This window comes from Arxiozyma heterogenica, assembly GCF_036370985.1.
Source record: "Arxiozyma heterogenica strain weizmannii chromosome Unknown scaffold_15, whole genome shotgun sequence".
Classification (NCBI taxonomy): Eukaryota; Fungi; Ascomycota; class Saccharomycetes; order Saccharomycetales; family Saccharomycetaceae; genus Arxiozyma; species Arxiozyma heterogenica.
Window position 1 is genome coordinate 600,562 of NW_027042668.1, and position 19,332 is coordinate 619,893.

At 29.4% G+C, this 19,332-nt stretch overlaps 9 protein-coding genes across 9 annotated transcripts; 7 read left to right on the forward strand and 2 right to left on the reverse strand.

Annotated features, from left to right (window-relative positions):
* Nucleotides 1-202: 202 nt before the first annotated feature.
* On the forward strand, nt 203-973 carry RTS2 (Rts2p; the record flags this gene model as incomplete). Its single annotated transcript, XM_064857754.1, has 1 exon — nt 203-973. One exon carries the CDS (start codon nt 203-205, stop codon nt 971-973), a length of 771 nt encoding a protein of 256 aa, XP_064715592.1.
* Nucleotides 974-1,420: 447 nt separating this feature from the next.
* Nucleotides 1,421-2,038, forward strand: BUD21 (Bud21p; the record flags this gene model as incomplete). The annotated part of the gene is made up of 1 exon (XM_064857755.1): nt 1,421-2,038. One exon carries the CDS (start codon nt 1,421-1,423, stop codon nt 2,036-2,038), a length of 618 nt encoding a protein of 205 aa, XP_064715593.1.
* A 335-nt stretch (nt 2,039-2,373) lies between these two features.
* ATX2 (Mn(2+) transporter ATX2) lies at nt 2,374-3,522 on the reverse strand (the record flags this gene model as incomplete). Its single annotated transcript, XM_064857756.1, has 1 exon — nt 2,374-3,522. One exon carries the CDS (start codon nt 3,520-3,522, stop codon nt 2,374-2,376), a length of 1,149 nt encoding a protein of 382 aa, XP_064715594.1.
* A 491-nt stretch (nt 3,523-4,013) lies between these two features.
* On the forward strand, nt 4,014-6,239 carry DIA2 (DNA-binding SCF ubiquitin ligase subunit DIA2; the record flags this gene model as incomplete). The annotated part of the gene is made up of 1 exon (XM_064857757.1): nt 4,014-6,239. One exon carries the CDS (start codon nt 4,014-4,016, stop codon nt 6,237-6,239), a length of 2,226 nt encoding a protein of 741 aa, XP_064715595.1.
* Nucleotides 6,240-6,371: 132 nt separating this feature from the next.
* On the reverse strand, nt 6,372-8,794 carry PWA37_001114 (uncharacterized protein; the record flags this gene model as incomplete). The annotated part of the gene is made up of 2 exons (XM_064857758.1): nt 6,372-7,337; nt 7,592-8,794. The coding sequence occupies 2 exons, from the start codon at nt 8,792-8,794 to the stop codon at nt 6,372-6,374; spliced, it is 2,169 nt and encodes a 722-aa protein (XP_064715596.1).
* Nucleotides 8,795-10,288: 1,494 nt separating this feature from the next.
* Nucleotides 10,289-12,031, forward strand: PWA37_001115 (uncharacterized protein; the record flags this gene model as incomplete). Its single annotated transcript, XM_064857759.1, has 1 exon — nt 10,289-12,031. One exon carries the CDS (start codon nt 10,289-10,291, stop codon nt 12,029-12,031), a length of 1,743 nt encoding a protein of 580 aa, XP_064715597.1.
* Nucleotides 12,032-12,747: 716 nt separating this feature from the next.
* Nucleotides 12,748-13,902, forward strand: WHI5 (transcriptional repressor WHI5; the record flags this gene model as incomplete). Its single annotated transcript, XM_064857760.1, has 1 exon — nt 12,748-13,902. The coding sequence occupies one exon, from the start codon at nt 12,748-12,750 to the stop codon at nt 13,900-13,902; it is 1,155 nt and encodes a 384-aa protein (XP_064715598.1).
* Nucleotides 13,903-14,595: 693 nt separating this feature from the next.
* LPX1 (triglyceride lipase) lies at nt 14,596-15,762 on the forward strand (the record flags this gene model as incomplete). Its single annotated transcript, XM_064857761.1, has 1 exon — nt 14,596-15,762. The coding sequence occupies one exon, from the start codon at nt 14,596-14,598 to the stop codon at nt 15,760-15,762; it is 1,167 nt and encodes a 388-aa protein (XP_064715599.1).
* Nucleotides 15,763-16,401: 639 nt separating this feature from the next.
* SSL2 (TFIIH/NER complex ATPase/helicase subunit SSL2) lies at nt 16,402-19,002 on the forward strand (the record flags this gene model as incomplete). Its single annotated transcript, XM_064857762.1, has 1 exon — nt 16,402-19,002. The coding sequence occupies one exon, from the start codon at nt 16,402-16,404 to the stop codon at nt 19,000-19,002; it is 2,601 nt and encodes an 866-aa protein (XP_064715600.1).
* Nucleotides 19,003-19,332: the final 330 nt, after the last annotated feature.

Below are 19,332 nucleotides of genomic sequence, written 5' to 3' on the forward strand. Positions count from 1 at the left end.
ATGTATTTTGTATTTTTTTTCCCTGATTTTCTAATATATATAAAGATTCCAATCTGATTTACAAATGATAGATGTGATAATAATAACAATACTTATACATATCAATGAGTGTAAAGAAACCTACACACACTCATTTCCACCATAACCAAAAGATAAGTTTATAAAGGTTAATTTTTAAAACGGCAAGAACTTTACACACAAGATGTCAGATTTTAATACCGCCAAATATCTGAATAAACAGATGAAATCACGTGGATTACAGAAATTAAAATACTATTGCCAAGTATGTCGTAAACAATGCAGAGATGATAATGGATTTAGATCACATATCAAGTCATCTTCGCATTTAAAGAAAATCAATAATGTTACACAAGAAGATATTGACAAGTTCAGCAAGTTATTTGAATCAAGTTTTCTTAGTCTATTAAAATTGTCACATGGAGAAAAATGGATTGAAGCCAATAGATTTTATAATAAATTTATCCAAGATAAGAATCATATCCATATGAATTCTACATGTTTTAAATCACTAAGTCAGTTTATTAAATATTTGGGCAAAAATGGTAAAATTAGGGTAAGACTAGACGAAGAAGAAAATGATAGGTTTGAAAATAATAATAATAATGATATAGACATGGGCCAGCTACAAATTAGTTATGTAGATCGTTCAAAAGAGAATATACTCAGACAACAAAGAATCAATGAAATAGAGAATAATACTAAAGATGAACAGGAAATCAGGAGTATGTTACTAAAAAAACAAATAGAAAAAATAAAGAGAAAAGAAAAGGGAAAAGAACAAGCAGAAGGAGATAATCAAACAAATAACGTTACGACTGTCACTAATAATAATAATGAAATAATATTAGACAATAATATCCAAATGTCGTTGTCAATCAGACCAACTAATGCAAAGAAAGTTAGCAAACCAAACCAGAGGAAACACAAAGCAGCAAAAAATGTATTTGATTAAGAACGTATTAAACAGCTAACACAACCGTACCAATTATGTATATTCTATCTGAGTTCTCAAATTATTTGCCATCAATTTAAGCATCATCCAACATTTTAGCTAATACCATCGTGTCCTTCCTATCTTAGATAGCATGACAGTATACAGCCATTTTTATTTTATTTTCTGTTTTTATACCTCGAGGGATTTCTTCGATCTCATCGCAAAATTCTGAAAAAATCAAAAAAAAATTTTTTTTCTTCGTTTTTGATGCAATCTAACCTTCTAACATACAAAAAGAGAGAATATGTAGATAAATCATTGAATATATAATATTTGAATAATTAAATCGAATTCTTTATGGTACAACTGATTTGAATGTATATTTAGGTTCGTTAAGCAACGAATAGCCATACATTCATAGAAATATTTTTAACCTCCCCTCCAAAAAAAAAAAGAAAAAAAAAGATGTCAGGTTCAAAAAAGACACATGTTAAGTTTAATGATGATGATGATATATCCAGTAATATCATTTCCACTATTACTGATTTAGATACAAATATGAATAAGAATAAGAAAAAGAAATTTTATGACAGTGACAGTGACAGCGACAGTGACAATGATGCACCAGAAGAAGAAGGTATGGATGAAGCTAGAGCTGATTTAGAAAAGAGAGAAAAAGAACAACAATTGTTGATTAAAGAAGAACAACGATTATTAAAGGAGAAAAGGAGGAAACAAAACACGATTTTTAAGGAACAACAATTAGAAAAGAAATTAAAAATCGAGCAACAACAAAAGGAGAAAGCACAAGAAAAGCAGGACGAGGAAGAAGGTGGTTTGGTAGAATTGTCTGAAGAATTCCTTCAGAATATAAACAATAACATAAATTTAGATAAAGAAAGTCAACCCCAAATAATAAACTCAATAAATAGGTCAAGACATATCAATTTTAATGATGAAGAAGAACATATTGAGAGTGATAAGGATGAATATATGAAGAATAAAAAGATAAGTCTACAAGAAGAAAAAATAATTAAAAAAATTAATGATCAATTAACGAAAAAAGGTAAAAAAAGACTTTAAGAAATTTAAGAAAAAAGTGGCAAAGAAAGGCCCTGTCACTGTCGAAGTTTTGTCTTCTGGTATTGAATCTAAAGTCATGGCTCCAAAGAAAGAAACCGAAGTTATGATTACAAAGGATAGATGGCTGAAAAGAAAATCATTAAATAGAAAATAAGTATTTTATATGAATTGATACACTTTCATTCGTGTCTTTCTTTTATATATACCTAGAATCAATGATATTCATCTATACAAAATTTATTTTTTTAATGCATTAATTTCTCATATTTACTATATAAGCTCTATTATCCATTAGAGTTAATTTTTTCATGCTCATTTTAATTCTCTATTAATCATCATTCTCTTATAATAAAGGATATTATGACTGGCAATATAATGCCACATAATATATAAACAGATTTATCATATTTCAATTTTGAATTATTGTTCATATTTGTGCAATTATCATGGTTATAATCATAAAATCTAGTATTAACTTGATCACTTGATCGAATTGATGATTGATTTTCAACTATCTTATAATTTCTTACGTCAACTAATTCATCAATTGGAATATTATCATTTTTAAAGTCGTTATTCTTGATAGTATTATCATATGAAGGTGACCCATACTTATTAAAAATATGAGTATGACCATTTTCTTCATCAGAAGAGGAAAAAGCTGTAAAGGCAGCATATAATAAACTACCACCACTCATTAATAATAAATTCCCACTTAACCAATTCATAGTCTCTAACTGTTGTAAATTGAATAATGATAGAATTACATAACCGATGGGAGTTGAACCAGCAAATGCAAATAAATTGACTATAACTTCCCATTTAGGCAGATTTTGTCTTGAAATCATTAAACTGCTCAAGGATAAAACAGCTGGAATCTTATGTATTACAATAGCCAACAACATAGCAATTAACACTGATTGGTTATTAATACTACTACCTAAAGCTACCCCATCTGATAACCCATGGATACAGAGTGCAAAGACAACATTATTTTTCACAATGTTTAGAAGTACTTGTTTTGGATGTTTAAAGATATCTTTCCAAGAAGCCAATCTTATCGAATTTGTTATATTACTGATAGAACCAGGATAACTTTCTTCAATAGACAATTCATTTCTGTTTAGGATAAGCCCAGTGAACCTATCTAATACATACACTATTAGATACCCAATTAACAAATTCAATCCAACATTACCGTCATTGGCCAAACATTCATTTACACCCTCTGGAATAACCAACATAAAAGATGTTCCTAATAACATTCCGACACCAAAATAAGACAATATTTGAACATATAGTTCTTGTTGATGATCTAGGGGAGTATTATTTTCAATATTGATATTATCATTATTGATAACTTCAAAGTTCAAACCTTTTTTTGAAAGCCAGAATAATGGTAACAGACCTATAACGAATGTGATCACTAACAATAATATTGAAACTACTAATGCATTAAAAATACCATCACCAATGCCAACCATAATTCACGAAAACAAAATTTTTTATATTTTATTACTACCTTAGTCGACTTATATCACTTTTAACTTTATTCTCGTTGTTTTGTATCTTGATAGTGAATTTATACACATTGATACAAAACAAATTTAAGAAGAAACGTTAGCGTCTAAATTTTTGATAATAATCACTAATTTGAGATTATCAAATCATAAAATGAACATTTCTGTGGGTTTTATACATGTGTATCTGCCATACATAGGAACATTAACCATTTTGGTAAACATTAAGATTGTCTGCGTCTTCAATTTTCTCGTTAGATAAATACATAATAATTACTTAATTAACTCTACGCAAGCGAATTCAGGAATCTATTCATCGATACAGACATACATTCACAAATTAATAAGGGTTAGAACGGATTCATTAGTGTATTCCAATAACTTCTTACACAGTTGCATGTAGATAACCATAAAAAAAGCATTAACTGACTAAAAACCAAAGAAAAGAAAGAGATATGAATAATGAAAAGATGAGCAGTCCAATAGACAATGCTATATCACTTGGTATCACCTTCTTCAAAAATGAACAGTATAAGGAAGCAAAAAATCTATTTATTAAGACTCTTTGGCTGATCAAATCATATTCAGAAGAAGATATTATTCAGATTAGAGCAAAGCATGGTTTGGTCAATTATGATATACCTAATGTTCCAATTGTACACCCACAATTAATCAAAATATTAGACAATATTGCTGCATGTTATGAAAAATTAGGCGAACTGGAAAAAGCATTAAAGATCAGTAGTAAAATGATTAAGAAAGAACCATTTAATTTGATTTGTTATATTCGACATGGTAAAATTTTACAGAAATTGTTTCGAGACCAAGATGCTTACCAAAATTATCAAAGGGGGTTAAAAGAACTTAATGAAGTATCCAAAGAATACAATATTAATGTGTCTAAAAGACTAGTTAATATTGTTAAATATCAAATGAGTTTAGTTAAACAGAGAATTCAGAGAACAGATGCATCAAAACAAGAAAATAAAAAGACTTTTTCACAACGTAGTTTTATTGATCCTATAAAGGAACATCAGTCATTATTAAAGAAACAGCAACAAAAAGATAACATATATGAAGGAGAAAGACAATTGTCTTTGTCTCATAAACGAAACATATATTCTACCATAATCAATTCAAAAGATACTAAACATCGTAGTAAAACAATTGATTTTATAGAATCTTTACCCTTAGAATTATTACAGTACATTTTGAATTGTCTAAGTGTAAAGGATTTAATTCATTTGTGTCAAGTATCTCATAATTATAAATGGATTGTGATGACTAACTATTCAAATTGGTTTCAAGATTTTATATTGAAGTCAGTAACAAATAAATTGTTTCTTCAATTTCATAATTTTATCACAAAACTGTACTCCAAATCTCTATCGGAAAAAAATGCCACACCATGGCTCCGCTCTTTAAAACTATCAAGCCGTTTAGCATCTGATGAACCTAAATTATTACAAAAACTGTTTACAATGCTACAAAATTATCGATGTGATGAATTAATCCTATCTGTACCTAATTGCGCAACGTCACATATTGTTAGGTATATTGTGCCAAATGATAATTTTTGCCAAAATATAATGAAGTTATCATTAACTATAAGTCTTCGATCAGATAAACCATATGAAATTAAATTATTAAATTATTTTAATAATTTAACTAATTTGGAATTGATATTTGATTCTGCCGTTGTTCCAGTTAATCATCCAACTCAAAATAATAGTAATAACAGTGAAAATAGCGATCTTGAATCACTTAATAATAATTGGTCTCCAAATTTACAAAGCTATACACTTATATGTGATTCTAAAAAGATTAAGAATTTTCCAACAAAAAATTTTTTTACGTCCATTAGTAACATCAAATATGATTTGATGACTAAGTTATATATAACTGGTGTCACATTTTGTTCTAATACTGAGGACTTTAAATGGTTACGAAAATTCCCTTCTTTAAAAGAATTGTGGTTGGAGAATAATAATAATAGTAAATTATCAAATCTTTTAAATCTGTTCAAAAGAGAGCATATATTTAAAAATAGTTCATTAGAAGTATTAGTGTTTAGAGAAAATCAAATATTTCCAAAGATAGATATGGAAGCAATTCCAATTCAAAATTTATACCATTACAAACATAATCTGTCAAGCTTAAGAAAACTAGATTTAATGGGTACATCAATTAGCGGGACAGGATTACATAGACTTGTAGCGTCTTTATCTTCTAAAACATTAAGATCTTTAAACATTGGAGATTGCCCATATATCCATATGCAACAATATCCAAATGATTACAATTCAAATGTATTTTCACCTTTTGATTTTTTCCATGAATTTGATAATATAGAAGAACTTAGATTACCGCAATTGAGTTCTTTGAATGATCAATCACTGCATATGTTAGCATTACAAGTACCAGATTTACAAAAATTGAAACTTTTAGATTTGTCTTTAAATATGTCAATTACAGGGGTATCCGTTTATGAATTTATATCTAAATTATATGAAATTAAAAATAAGGAACCCTTAGACCATTTAGTGGTAGATGGATGTAGTTCAATTTCACATATAACAATCAATTCCATCAAAGCATTAGGTTATGTTAAAAAAATTGATTGTGTTTACGAACGAGAAACATGGAAACAATTTGGTGTCAACTCTTTTAAGTACAAATAGTCTTTGCAAAATAATTATTATATGTATGAATGTATCGTGTTGCTAATAGACAAAAGAAAACAAAATAACATTGTTCCATCTATAAACATAACATATCTCTATCAAATTATTTCATTATATAAATATACGTATTTAGTTATTTTTACCTTTACTATTTATAAACGAATCTACGGTGCGATCAACGTAGCCTGTTTTTGTTGAATCATACTGAGCCAAATTATTTGTATTACCATCAATATTTTTTGAATATGAACTATCTGGATCATCAATATTTGTCTTTATCCTTGATGCGGAATCTACTCTTGCATAGTTATGATTAGCATGATAATATTGGTAATCACGGATATCGATAATTGTATTAGTTGTCGTATCTGCTCTTTTACGATTATCAACAAATGTATTATTTTTACCTGAGAAGGACAAAGCTTTATTGTATCTAGGCCTTTTTGGATAATATAGCATCAACTTCCCTTTTTGTGTTGACAATGGTTGAACATTTGAATTTAGCCTTAAGCTCATGGATCTTATTCTATGTTTTTTCCATAAATCTTCTAAATTAGTGTTTTGAATAAATAATAATGAATCTTTATTTTCAGATTCTATTAAACTATCATCTAATAAATTCGGATCTTGATTGAGCCCTATTTTCGAGGCCTGATTTTGTACAATGTGAGCTTTATCAGTCAATTTAATTAAATTATATGCATCCTGAAATTGCAAAGGATTTTTTATCGAAGAAGACATCAGTAATTTTGCCTGTAAATAGGTAATAGCTTTGTCTAATAAAAATTCTTGACCACAACTATTTTTAATCATAGATAATTTTGGCCATGTTGCACGAGCTCCCAAAGTCGTTTCTCTTAATAAGAAAGAGCGTGATGGATTTCTCAATAATTCATATGATTGATTTAACATTGAAAAGTCAGGTAATATTGTAATGTTACCCGAATATTGTTGTGAGAGGACTGATGCTAATTTGGTTGTAACATTTCTTGCTATACCAAATTCAGATAACATATCTAATCCATGAATAACTTCATTATTCATATATTTAAAGACATTAGTCAAATGCTGTTTAAATTTTGCGCTGATTTCATTCTGTATTTCACCTCCAACACATGAAACTGATAATTTTAATAAAGGAAATACATGTGGATTCACTTGACACGCGATTATATGATCAATGTTGAACATCTCTGACAACCGAGGGATAGGCAAATCATTCTCTACAGAACCATCGACAAATTTAGCTGATGTTTTACCCAACCATTCCCTTATATTACCAGTTTGTGGATCCTTTTCAAATAGGGGGTAGCAGGAAAAACACCAGGAACAGAACAAGATGCACATACAGCAGACCAGATTAAAACATTAGGGGCAGTCAAATTATTTAATAATCTTGGCTGCTCATATATGGACGCAGGAGATACAGTAATATTTAAAATTTTACCTGTTCTGAAATAAGCTTCTTGGAAAGTTAAATTGCCTAAAAATTCAATCATTGTATTTTTTAAATGTTTATTATCGAACCATGATCCACCTTTCAAGAATCTTGACAATTTCAACAAAAAATCACTACTACTTGGCTTATCTCTTTCATCTTTAAAGATATTGAATTCCATGTTTAATACATTCGCTAACAGTGATGGAATTTCATCTTTTGTATGAATACAAAATATACTGGCTACAATGGCACCTGCACTAGTACCGCTAATGATTTTGGGAATAAATTCAGCTTCAAATAGAGCAGCAAGAATACCAATATGAAAAAGTCCAAATGTAGCACCACCGCTAAGCATCAAAGCTGTTTTACCAATATTTCTCTTTGTTTGTTGTAATATGCCTAAAAGATAATTGTCATCCAATTCATTTTGTTCCAACAAACATTTGATACTTAATTCAGACTCTTCTAAATAATCTTCAATCTTTTTCTTAGTTCCAATGTTACAATGCCTATACAGATTTACGTTGCCCAAATTGCCCAAATTTCTTTTCCAATTGGTTCTAATTAAATACAATAATTCGGAATAATTTTTATCCAATCTAAATTTCTTCATAGATTCAGTCAATTGATTAATAAGTTCATAATCATACAGATCAGATTTCATGTTTAATTTCCATCGATCTCTACCTGTTAATTCATCTAATTTTAGAGACGTTAATTTCCATTGATCATAAGAAATAGAATTTTGTCTTTCCCATTGCAAATCCTTAATCAATAGATCTTTTTCAAAACCATACGAATTTTTACCAAGGAATAAATATTCATTGCATTTAACTAGAAATCTAGATAATTTAGAATTTGAGGGTAAAATTATTTCATTGAATTCCTCTTCCTCCTGTTCCTCCTCACATATATCATCATTTGTCGTGATTGTACTAGTATTGTTGTTATTTATATTATCCGTGCTGATTAAGACCTTAAACAACTGGTCACTATTCCGATGATCCAACAAGTTAGGTCCATTGGGTATCAAGTCATTATTGGAAGAATAGAATCTTTCGATAAGATATTGTGTAACAGGATATGAACTTTTCTGATTTTGTTCAAACATGTTTCTCTATGTACCTGATTTTCAACCAACAATACACTTGGATTCTTTTCTCTTTTTCTAAAAATAAATTATAGTATAGTGATGTTAACCTTTATATGACACATTAATACAATCTATATACCCATAAGTATTTGCTTTTTTTTTTTTGTATTTTCTTTTAAATATGATTTATACTACACAACCGGTTTGAAACACAAGTAGTTATTAAAAGCATTCATCAAGTATAATTTTTTACTTACTGCAGATAACTATTACATTAGTATTTAAACTACCTAATCCAATATCACATTCAATTCTGTATGCAACAATAAACATTTAAGAGGGGAAGAAAATAAAAGAGTAAAAATAAAAAAAGAAGAAATATTAAAAATTTCTTTTTCTTCCCTTATTTTCCTGATAACCATCTAGGGTTAGAATATCAGGAACAAATATTTAGAGCTTACCCTTACAAATAAAATAGGGTTGTAATATTTTTCAAGAGAAAATATTAAAAGAGAGGAACATCATGAATCCACAATTATATTATAACTGGATAACGATGTTCCAATGCCGAACTGAAATCCTACAGGTAATACAAGACAACCATTATAAAATTTCAATTTATTTCATCCACAATAAGGTTTCACCTACTTATGACTTTGCTGTTTCATCCATCTAATTTTATCAATTTTTGATAATTTTCTTTGTTAAGGAAAGACAATAAACAATCAATTTGATAAAGCACTGGTATGGACAGGCATTTCAGCTTTTAATACTTCTAATCATGTTATTTTTAAGACAAATATTTCTTGCCTGATTTGTTCTTTCTTTTGATACGCATAGAATAACTACTATCAAAATTATACATACTTTCTAAACATTTGTGTTACCTATCAGACATATCTATAGAGCACGTGTAATTAAAATACCTAAGTATTGATAATTATATCTCTGCTTATTTGTCCTTTCTCTCTCTCTCAAAAACAAAACAAAAAAAAAAACAAAGTGATAAAAAAAATTTTTTTGTCATTCGCGTCGTGTTTATTTACTATTGAAAAGCTATTGTCTTTTGGTATTTACTTTTTAGCTTTTTCGTGGTTGAGAACGAATTGAAATACATAAACCGATAAAAATACAAGAATATATCTAAAGATATTAAAGCGATCTTCCAAGTAAAGTGCTAAATACTCATTGAGAATGTTCAACAATTGTCCATTTCCTCATCTCCCTTCTCGACATTTAATAAACCTAGTGTCCAGTGAGTTATCATATTTGATTTTCTTCTTTTTTACTTTCTTTCCTTTCTTTAGACCTATTTGATCTTGTTCTTTGTATTGGCTGGTTCTTCATACTATTTAGTAATTGACTATAGGCTTAAAGAATATCCGATAGTTTCAAGCACGTGTAAGCTTATACACATATTAAAAAGAATACATAAATACATATACATACATATACATACATACATACATATATATATATATATATGCGTGTGTATGAGTTTTACGAGGTACCATGTATGTGTCTATGTATAGTTCGCCATTTCCTAAATTAAATCCCAATGTTAGGTATAAGACAGTCTTAGAGAGAGCAGGCTTTGATGTTATCTATGACACAAACAAAAATAAAGATAACGGTATATTAAGAACAAGTAAATCTACACCAAATTTGAGGTCGAAGAACAAAAAAAAATTTGAATTTTCTAATAAAAATTTCACAAATGATCACATCCCTTATAACACTGATAAATATCGTAATAATAAAGATATTGTAATTACTAACGGTATTAACTCTTTAGGTAGTTCAAATAATATTGACTCTGATTCTGCAAACAATTCAAATATAAATACATCTCATGATGACTCTTTATTTGATTTTGAGAATAATAAATATAAAACTGATACTAAGAGTAATAAGAATAATCGTGATGATAAAGATATCAAAAATATTTCTGGGAACGATTCTTGCTCAAATGAATTGAATGATACTAGAAATACCTCAGATTTGGAGAATGAAATATCTAATTTGAAAATAAACTTTTCAATAAATAGTAAACAAGCGTTTGGTGGTAGTCCTAACCCTAATCCAAATGTAAATGCTAGTTCTAAAATTGAATTGGAGAAGGATTTACAGAATCAATTTAGTAAACAAAATAATCTAATAATTGATGATATTAATTCTAAATTATCAAATATACAAAATGGTGAGGGCGTGGTAGAGAGAAAACAAAAAAACGATAATGATGATAATGGCGTTGATGCTGATATCTCACATTCTACTTCTACCTATCTATCATCTTCAAATAATAGAGAAATTGATGATATCAAGGATGAGAAGTCTATAGATGAAAATTCATTAAATAACGATATGAGTAATACATCAGAGACTAGACTGCTATCATTAATAAATATAAATAAAAGTTCCAAAGAATTACAGGCTGTTAAACCACTACGCCTAACTGTACAAAACACAAAATCTAACAAAATAAATGAATTGATTGACCAACTAAATAATAGCGCATTGCCAAAAGAAAATGAGCTGAATTTACTAAGTAGTGTTACTTCTTCTTTTTCTTCTTCTTCGTCTCCTGGGTTACTATTGGCTAATAATAATATTGGTAATACAGAAAGACCAAAAAAGTCAAGCTATTATTTATCTGGATTACCTATTAGTGATATAGAAGAAATACGAGAGGCTATAGAACCAATAACAACTACAACAACAATGACACCCACGACAGTACCACCATTAAAGGTTGAATATAAGACTGGAGAGGGACCATGTAGAATGTGCCATAAGGAAATCACATTCAATGCGAGATTTGCTAAAGAATTGACTGGACAATGGCATCGTGATTGTTTCCAGTGTATTAAGTGCAATCAAAAATTCAACAAATCTAATCCATGTTACATATTGAATGACGAACCATATTGTCAAATGGATTATCATATAGTTAATAATACAATATGTAAGATATGTGATATTTTTATTGAAGGTGAATGTCTTGAAAATGACAAAGAAGAAAGGTTCCATGTTCGTTGTTTAACATGTTTTCTATGTCATGAAGTCATCAGAAATGATTACTTCTTGTGCAATGATAATATAACAGTATGTGATAAACACGATATCAACCAATTAATGTCTGATGGTGAGACTGGAAACAAACTTGGGAACAATGAGGAACAAGAATCCCTGTCAGCAACAAATATCAATACTACCACGGTAAAGAAAAGAAGGACCAGACTATTAAACTTGTAACAATATATATATCCCATCTATTTGTAAAAGCATATATATATATATATATGTATGTATGTGTATAGACTCTGACAGAGTGTCATGCTATGTATCAATATAACCTATACCAATATCCATCAAACTGTCTATGTCGCTGTAATATTGTGACACTGTAAATACAAAAAAAGTAAGCGGGAAAAAAGAAGGAACATACTTTCCTAAATAGGAAATCAAAACATGTGATATAAAAAACAAAAAAAAATAAAGGGAAAAAGGACAAAAAAAAGAAAAAACAAACGGAAAGAAAGGAAAGCGAATAGATTAACTTTTGTAAACAAAATATACAGGAAGGATTAGTTAGTCCAAAATCCTTTTAAAAGTACTTTTCTATTTGTCATATCCCTGTTGAGAGTGGGTGTTGTCTCAGTCTATTATTATTTCAAGCACCTACATTTAAATGTTTAACTTCTATATATAAAACTGAATTGATTTGATTTACTTTGAACTGAATTGAGTTTTGTTTCTTTTAATCTCGTCTGGAATTGATAAAAAAAAGAATAAAGAAATATAAGCTAATAAACATTACTTTCAAACAAAGTACGATATTTATAGTAATCATAAGAATTAAAAGTACTGTTTTTATTATACGTGTATTAATTACAAACTTGGAAATTTTGTTATTATTAACACACAATACTCAATATAAAAATAATTAAATATAAAAAAAAAAGAAAAAGATGGATCTCATTACTACCCCGGAAAGAAGTAGATCAAGAAGGATATCAATGGATGAACAAAATTCAAGTGATGGGCAGACAGACTTGTCAATCCACGAAAAGAAGAACCTCTTATCTACACCTTCACCTCCAAGAGATAAGCAAAGCCAAACCAGATATAATCCAAGTTTTTTAGCTACTCCTATACAGACCCGTTTGATTCACCTAGAGGATGAAGATAATAATACGGAAGAACCACATTCCCATAAACCAGAAAGTATGTTATCTCCATATACATATACACATAATCATAACCATGGCCATAGTCACACCCTTTCACCTGTACATAAATATAGATTATTACCACCTACTACTCCAAAGACAAGAAATACTGAAATGTTTTTATCTCCTTCTCCTAAATTGAAATCACCAAATGGCAATAGTTCATTAATTACAAAGGACACAAAACCAATTCGAGAAATCTCTAATGATTTAAAAACAAGATTAAATTATGCTTTTGTCAAATTACAAAATGGTTGGGTCGATAAAACTTTACCTGAATTGGAAGAAACTTTGGATCACAACAATCATAGTGGAATAACAACAAAATTGGTTAAAAGTCCTGAAAAGTTTAAAAGTCCCATTAAGAGAAAACCATCAAATACATCCATTAACAATAACGCATTTCCCTCTTCATATGTAAATCAGTTTGCATATGGAAATGGTGATGATTTTATTCCATCAAATCAACCTCAGAATAGTCGCAAAACATTTAATTCAATAAAGCAATTTAACAACAAATATAATACTAACTTACCTGGTACGATTGAAAACAGTAAAGGTATATCTATGGAAGACAGTACAACATCGGCACATTTGGCTTTTCTACAAGCTTTGGCTTCACCTGGCAAAAAGTCACAGAACGGAGAAATACCAAAAAACACATCTCCTTTGAAGTGGGGCAATAGCAACGACAATAATGATCAGAGTAATTTTAATAAACTGAAAACATTAAAGTTAGATAGATATGGTAAACCTGTTGAGGGTGAAAAGGAGGTAGTTGAAACTTTAATGTCTTTATCCTCGCCACAAAAACAAAAAAAACCAAAAAGTTTAGATGAAAATGATACAAATCCAGAGGAAACCGATATTGAAACTGAAAGTGATAACGACTAAGATATTTATATCTATAAGATAAAAGCAAGCAAAAACAAATATTACTTGACATTCAAAACTGTAATATTAGCGACAATGTTCTTAATTTCTAATACTGAATAAACAAAACAATAAAGTTCATACGATAACAGTCGAATTTGAACTTAAATAGGAGAGAATTTGATTTTTCTTTCTCTCTCTATTATTCATATGGACCCTTTTACTCATTCATGTATGTTTATTATTCATCTTTATGACACTATCTTCAAAATATCAGATGTTCACAGATGTATTTGTATACTGTTCACTATTCATGCTGTATTTATATCATCACATTTGTTGTTTATTAACACAATTTACGTCATTAGCTATTTTGAAGTCTTCGGAGTTTATTATTATTTTTATTTTATTTTTTTTTTTGGTTCCGAGAAAATTGTAAATAACTAAAGGGTTTTAAATTGATGTTACATATATTCGTGGCACAATATTATATAAATAGCAACAACAACTAAATAAAGACTGACATTAATATGACATGTTAGAGACAATCAAATTTTCTAATCTTTTACTTGTTTTTTACTTTTTTTGTCTGTTTCTTTTTAGCTAAACACACATTTATACAATATATTTTCCCAGCTTCTTTCCACTGCTAGGTAAACACACTAAAAAATCCATTAATATTGCTTTTAGCTATAACGTATCCGCTATCTTATAATGAATCAGAAAGACATTATTGCAAAGAATTTTAAAGTTGAAACAAAGATTATTGAAGCAGCCAAAAATAGAAAATTAAAGAGCGTATTAGTACCGGGCATCGATACTTTATATATTGTTTATGACTTATATACACAAATATTAGATAAGAGTTCATTTAATGATAAATATTTGATCAATTTTTTATTTCTCCATGGTAGTGGGATGAATAGAGTCATTTGGGAATATTATATTGCTCGAATAACACAAATAATTAATTCGAATAATTCAAGTCTACAATGGCAAATCAATAAAGTCATTTTACTGGATCAAGTAAATCATGGAGATTCTGCTGAATTGAACAGATTTAAACTAGGAGTTGATTTTGATTGGAATGATGGAGCCAAGGATGCATGTAAAGTATCATTAAAGGAATTTCAACAAAATGAAATAAATATTGTTATTGGGCACTCAATGGGTGGGTTCCAAGCACTCTCTTGTGGGGTTTTCTGTTCTGAGTTTTTCAATTTGATTATCACTGTTGAGCCTGTATTAGTGCCACATATAAAAATAAAAAATTACAAATCACCCACATCTATGCATTCAAAGTTTTTCCATTCCATATGGAGTAAAACAAAGGACACTTTTAACAGTGAAGCAGAATACATACGATTTATGGAGAATGACAGCTTTTATACAAGAGTTTTATCGGACATACGTGATAGAATAATTGAATTTGAGATGATCCCCATTAATAAGAAGGGTCAAATTAGAACTAAAATGACTCAATTACAAAATACTTTATGTTATATGACTTTAAATCCAGGAGCAGCATGGCTGATTGATAATTTAAAATTTATCACTTCCTCTGTTTGTTGTATTTTAGGTGGAGTATCAAATTGGACACCTAAAGAAAATCGAGAAGTTATTGAAACTTCGATATCTTGTATTGAAACACATATAATTGAGGATGGAGACCACTTATTAAATTTAGAGATCCCAGATATTGTCATTAATAAGATTATTGAGAGAATCTCCTTCCATATTAAGGAAAACCACGATCAACTTAAATTGAAATCGAATGATCTAAGTAATATTCAAAGGCAAACTCAATTTACCAAAAATTATGAAAGTTATTGCAAAGAAAGAATAATTGATTACTCGAAATCTGCTTTATCTAAATTATAATTAAAATATTAAAGTAATTAAGACATATATATATGCAAAATATCAGCAATTTTATTTTTTCTCTTTTTCTTCTTTGTCCTCCAATCATTCATTACACAGTCATAAGGGTCTAAATTTTAATTCCATAATTCTTGTTTAAAAAGAACATTTAGTTTGTGTTCGACTTTCTGTACCTTCATAATTTTTACTTTTTTCCATTTCCTCTTTATCAAAAAATTTCAATTTTAAGAAAAAAAAAGAAAGAAATCAATATGAAGAAAATTGATCTTATAATAGTGTCTTTGTAAGCAAAATATGGACTACAACCTCATGCCTTCCAGATATACACTTTAAAAAAAAGAAAAAGTGCATATTATCAGTCATCATTCCCTGTAATAATGCAATATTATATTTATCAGTTTATATCCATTTACCTTTAAACATTTATTAATTAATATACCTTTATATTTTTCTTAATCTATATATATTCGCCAAAAAAAATAACAACCTAATAGAAACAAAACTGATAGACTATTCTTTTAAATAACCTTCTGTTATAGTTTATTTTATTTTATTTTGTCTACAATATTATTATCTTTTTACATTTTTCTTTAACCAAATTTAAAATATAAATCACAATACACCTATATATATATCGTTATGACAGAATCTCAAGAATCACCAGAATCCCCAAAAATTCAGGTTAAAAGTAGAAGTGCAAGCATATTTCCTGAAATGAGTCAAAATTTTTTTTCAGATGATGAATCTGCTGCCACTGATGACTCTGTGGCGGAAAATGATGAATTCATAGACGGTGAAGATGACTATGGATATGGGGAGGAAGCAAATAAAGACGTTCCAGAGTCACCAAAACCCAGAAGGTCCACAAATTATGGCAGCGGACGTTATGGTAACGGTGGGAGTTCAAGAAGGTCAAGATACAGCAGAAATACCGGTACATTAGATAGGATGGCAGCTAAAGATCAGTCGCTGTTACAAACAGCAAATGAAGATATTCCTGCTGATTTTGAACCAGATACAGTCTCAGGGATGTTTAGATCACATGACTTCAGTTATTTGAAATTGAGACCTGATCATGCTTCAAGACCTATATGGATATCCCCAAGTGATGGTAGGATTATATTAGAAAGTTTTTCACCTTTGGCTGAGCAAGCTCAAGATTTTTTAGTTACTATTGCAGAACCTATAAGTAGACCCTCGCACATCCATGAATATAAAATTACTGCATATTCATTATACGCTGCTGTATCAGTTGGTTTAGAGACTGATGATATTATATCTGTTTTAGATAGATTATCAAAAGTTCCTGTAGCGCAATCGATAGTAACTTTTATCAAAAGTGCAACTGTTTCTTATGGTAAAGTTAAACTAGTCATTAAACATAACAGATATTTTGTAGAAACAACACAAGCTGATATTTTACAAATGTTATTAAAGGATTCAATTATTGGTCCATTAAGAATAGACAGTGAACAACACAATTCTAATACGGATGACAAGAATAAAAATATGAAAAATAGTAATAATAATAATAAAAATGGTATAACTGATCAGAACGTAAACTCAAACGATGTTGAAGCAATGTTTAGTGCCGTTGTAGGCGAAGACAATGAAGGAGAAGAAGAGGAAGATGATATAGACATAGTTCATTCATTTGAAATCGCCAATGAATCGGTCGAAATAGTGAAGAAAAGATGTCAAGAAATAGATTACCCTGTCTTAGAAGAATATGATTTTAGGAACGATCATCGTAACCCAGATTTAGATATTGACTTGAAACCATCAACACAGATTAGACCATACCAAGAAAAATCATTGTCCAAAATGTTTGGTAACGGTCGTGCTAGAAGTGGTATCATTGTTTTACCTTGTGGTGCAGGTAAAACTTTAGTTGGTATTACAGCTGCATGTACAATTAAAAAATCAGTGATTGTACTGTGTACTTCTTCTGTTTCTGTAATGCAATGGAGGCAGCAGTTCTTACAATGGTGTACTCTACAACCCGAGAATTGTGCAGTGTTCACATCAGATAATAAAGAAATGTTTCAAACTGAATCAGGGTTGGTTGTTTCTACATATTCCATGGTTGCTAATACAAGAAATAGATCTCATGATTCTCAAAAAGTGATGGATTTTTTAACTGGTAGAGAATGGGGGTTTATTATTTTGGATGAAGTACACGTTGTTCCAGCTGCTATGTTCCGTAGAGTTGTTTCTGCTATTGCTGCTCATGCTAAGCTAGGTTTAACTGCTACTTTAGTTAGAGAAGATGATAAGATTAGTGACTTGAATTTTTTAATTGGGCCCAAGTTATACGAAGCTAATTGGATGGAACTTTCTCAAAAAGGTCATATTGCAAATGTCCAATGTGCAGAGGTCTGGTGTCCAATGACAGCAGAATTTTATCAGGAGTATTTACGTGAATCAGCTAGAAAAAGAATGTTGTTATACATTATGAATCCAACAAAGTTTCAAGCATGCCAATTTTTGATTCAATATCATGAAAAGAGAGGTGATAAGATTATTGTCTTCTCAGATAATGTTTATGCATTACAAGAATATGCATTAAAACTTGGGAAGCCATTCATTTATGGGTCTACACCACAACAAGAACGTATGAATATTTTACAAAACTTTCAGTATAATGATCAAATTAATACTATTTTCCTATCTAAAGTGGGTGATACATCTATTGATTTACCAGAAGCTACTTGTTTAATCCAAATTTCTTCTCATTATGGTTCTCGTCGTCAAGAAGCTCAGAGATTGGGTAGAATTTTGAGAGCTAAAAGACGTAATGATGAAGGTTTTAATGCATTTTTTTACTCCTTGGTTTCAAAGGATACACAAGAGATGTATTATTCCACAAAAAGACAGGCCTTCTTGGTGGACCAAGGTTATGCATTTAAAGTTATCACACATCTACACGGTATGGAAAACCTTCCAAATTTAGCCTATGCTTCTGCCAGAGAAAGAAGAGAATTATTACAAGAAGTGTTATTAAAAAATGAAGAGGCTGCAGGTATTGAAATTGGGGATGATGCGGATAGTTCAATTGGTCGTGGTGGTAATTCTCATAAAAGATTGAAATCCAAAGCTTTCAGAGGTGAAGGTTCTTTGGCTGGTCTTGCTGGTGGTGAAGATATGGCCTATATGGAATACACTACAAACAAGAATAAAGATCTGAAGGAACACCATCCATTAATCCGTAAAATGTATTACAAGAATGTAAGAAAATAATATTTCATACTTCTTCATTAGTCCTCCGTTGCCTTTTTTTATTTCGTTTTAGTTTTAATATGGGTTCTCCTTATAGTTGTTTAGACTTATGGTATTATTATTAATTACAACTCTACAATCTACTGATATTATATAGATCTAGATGTATGTATTTTCATACATTTATATATGAATGCCCACACCATTCTATGCATTTCTTATTTTTTTCATAATATATTTACTATTTTTTGGTTACCTTTGTTGTTCTTTTTTACAATCTATACTTAAAAATCATTACATTAATGGTTTTATCTCACTTTTTAATTATTATTATTACAAATGTTTTGAAAA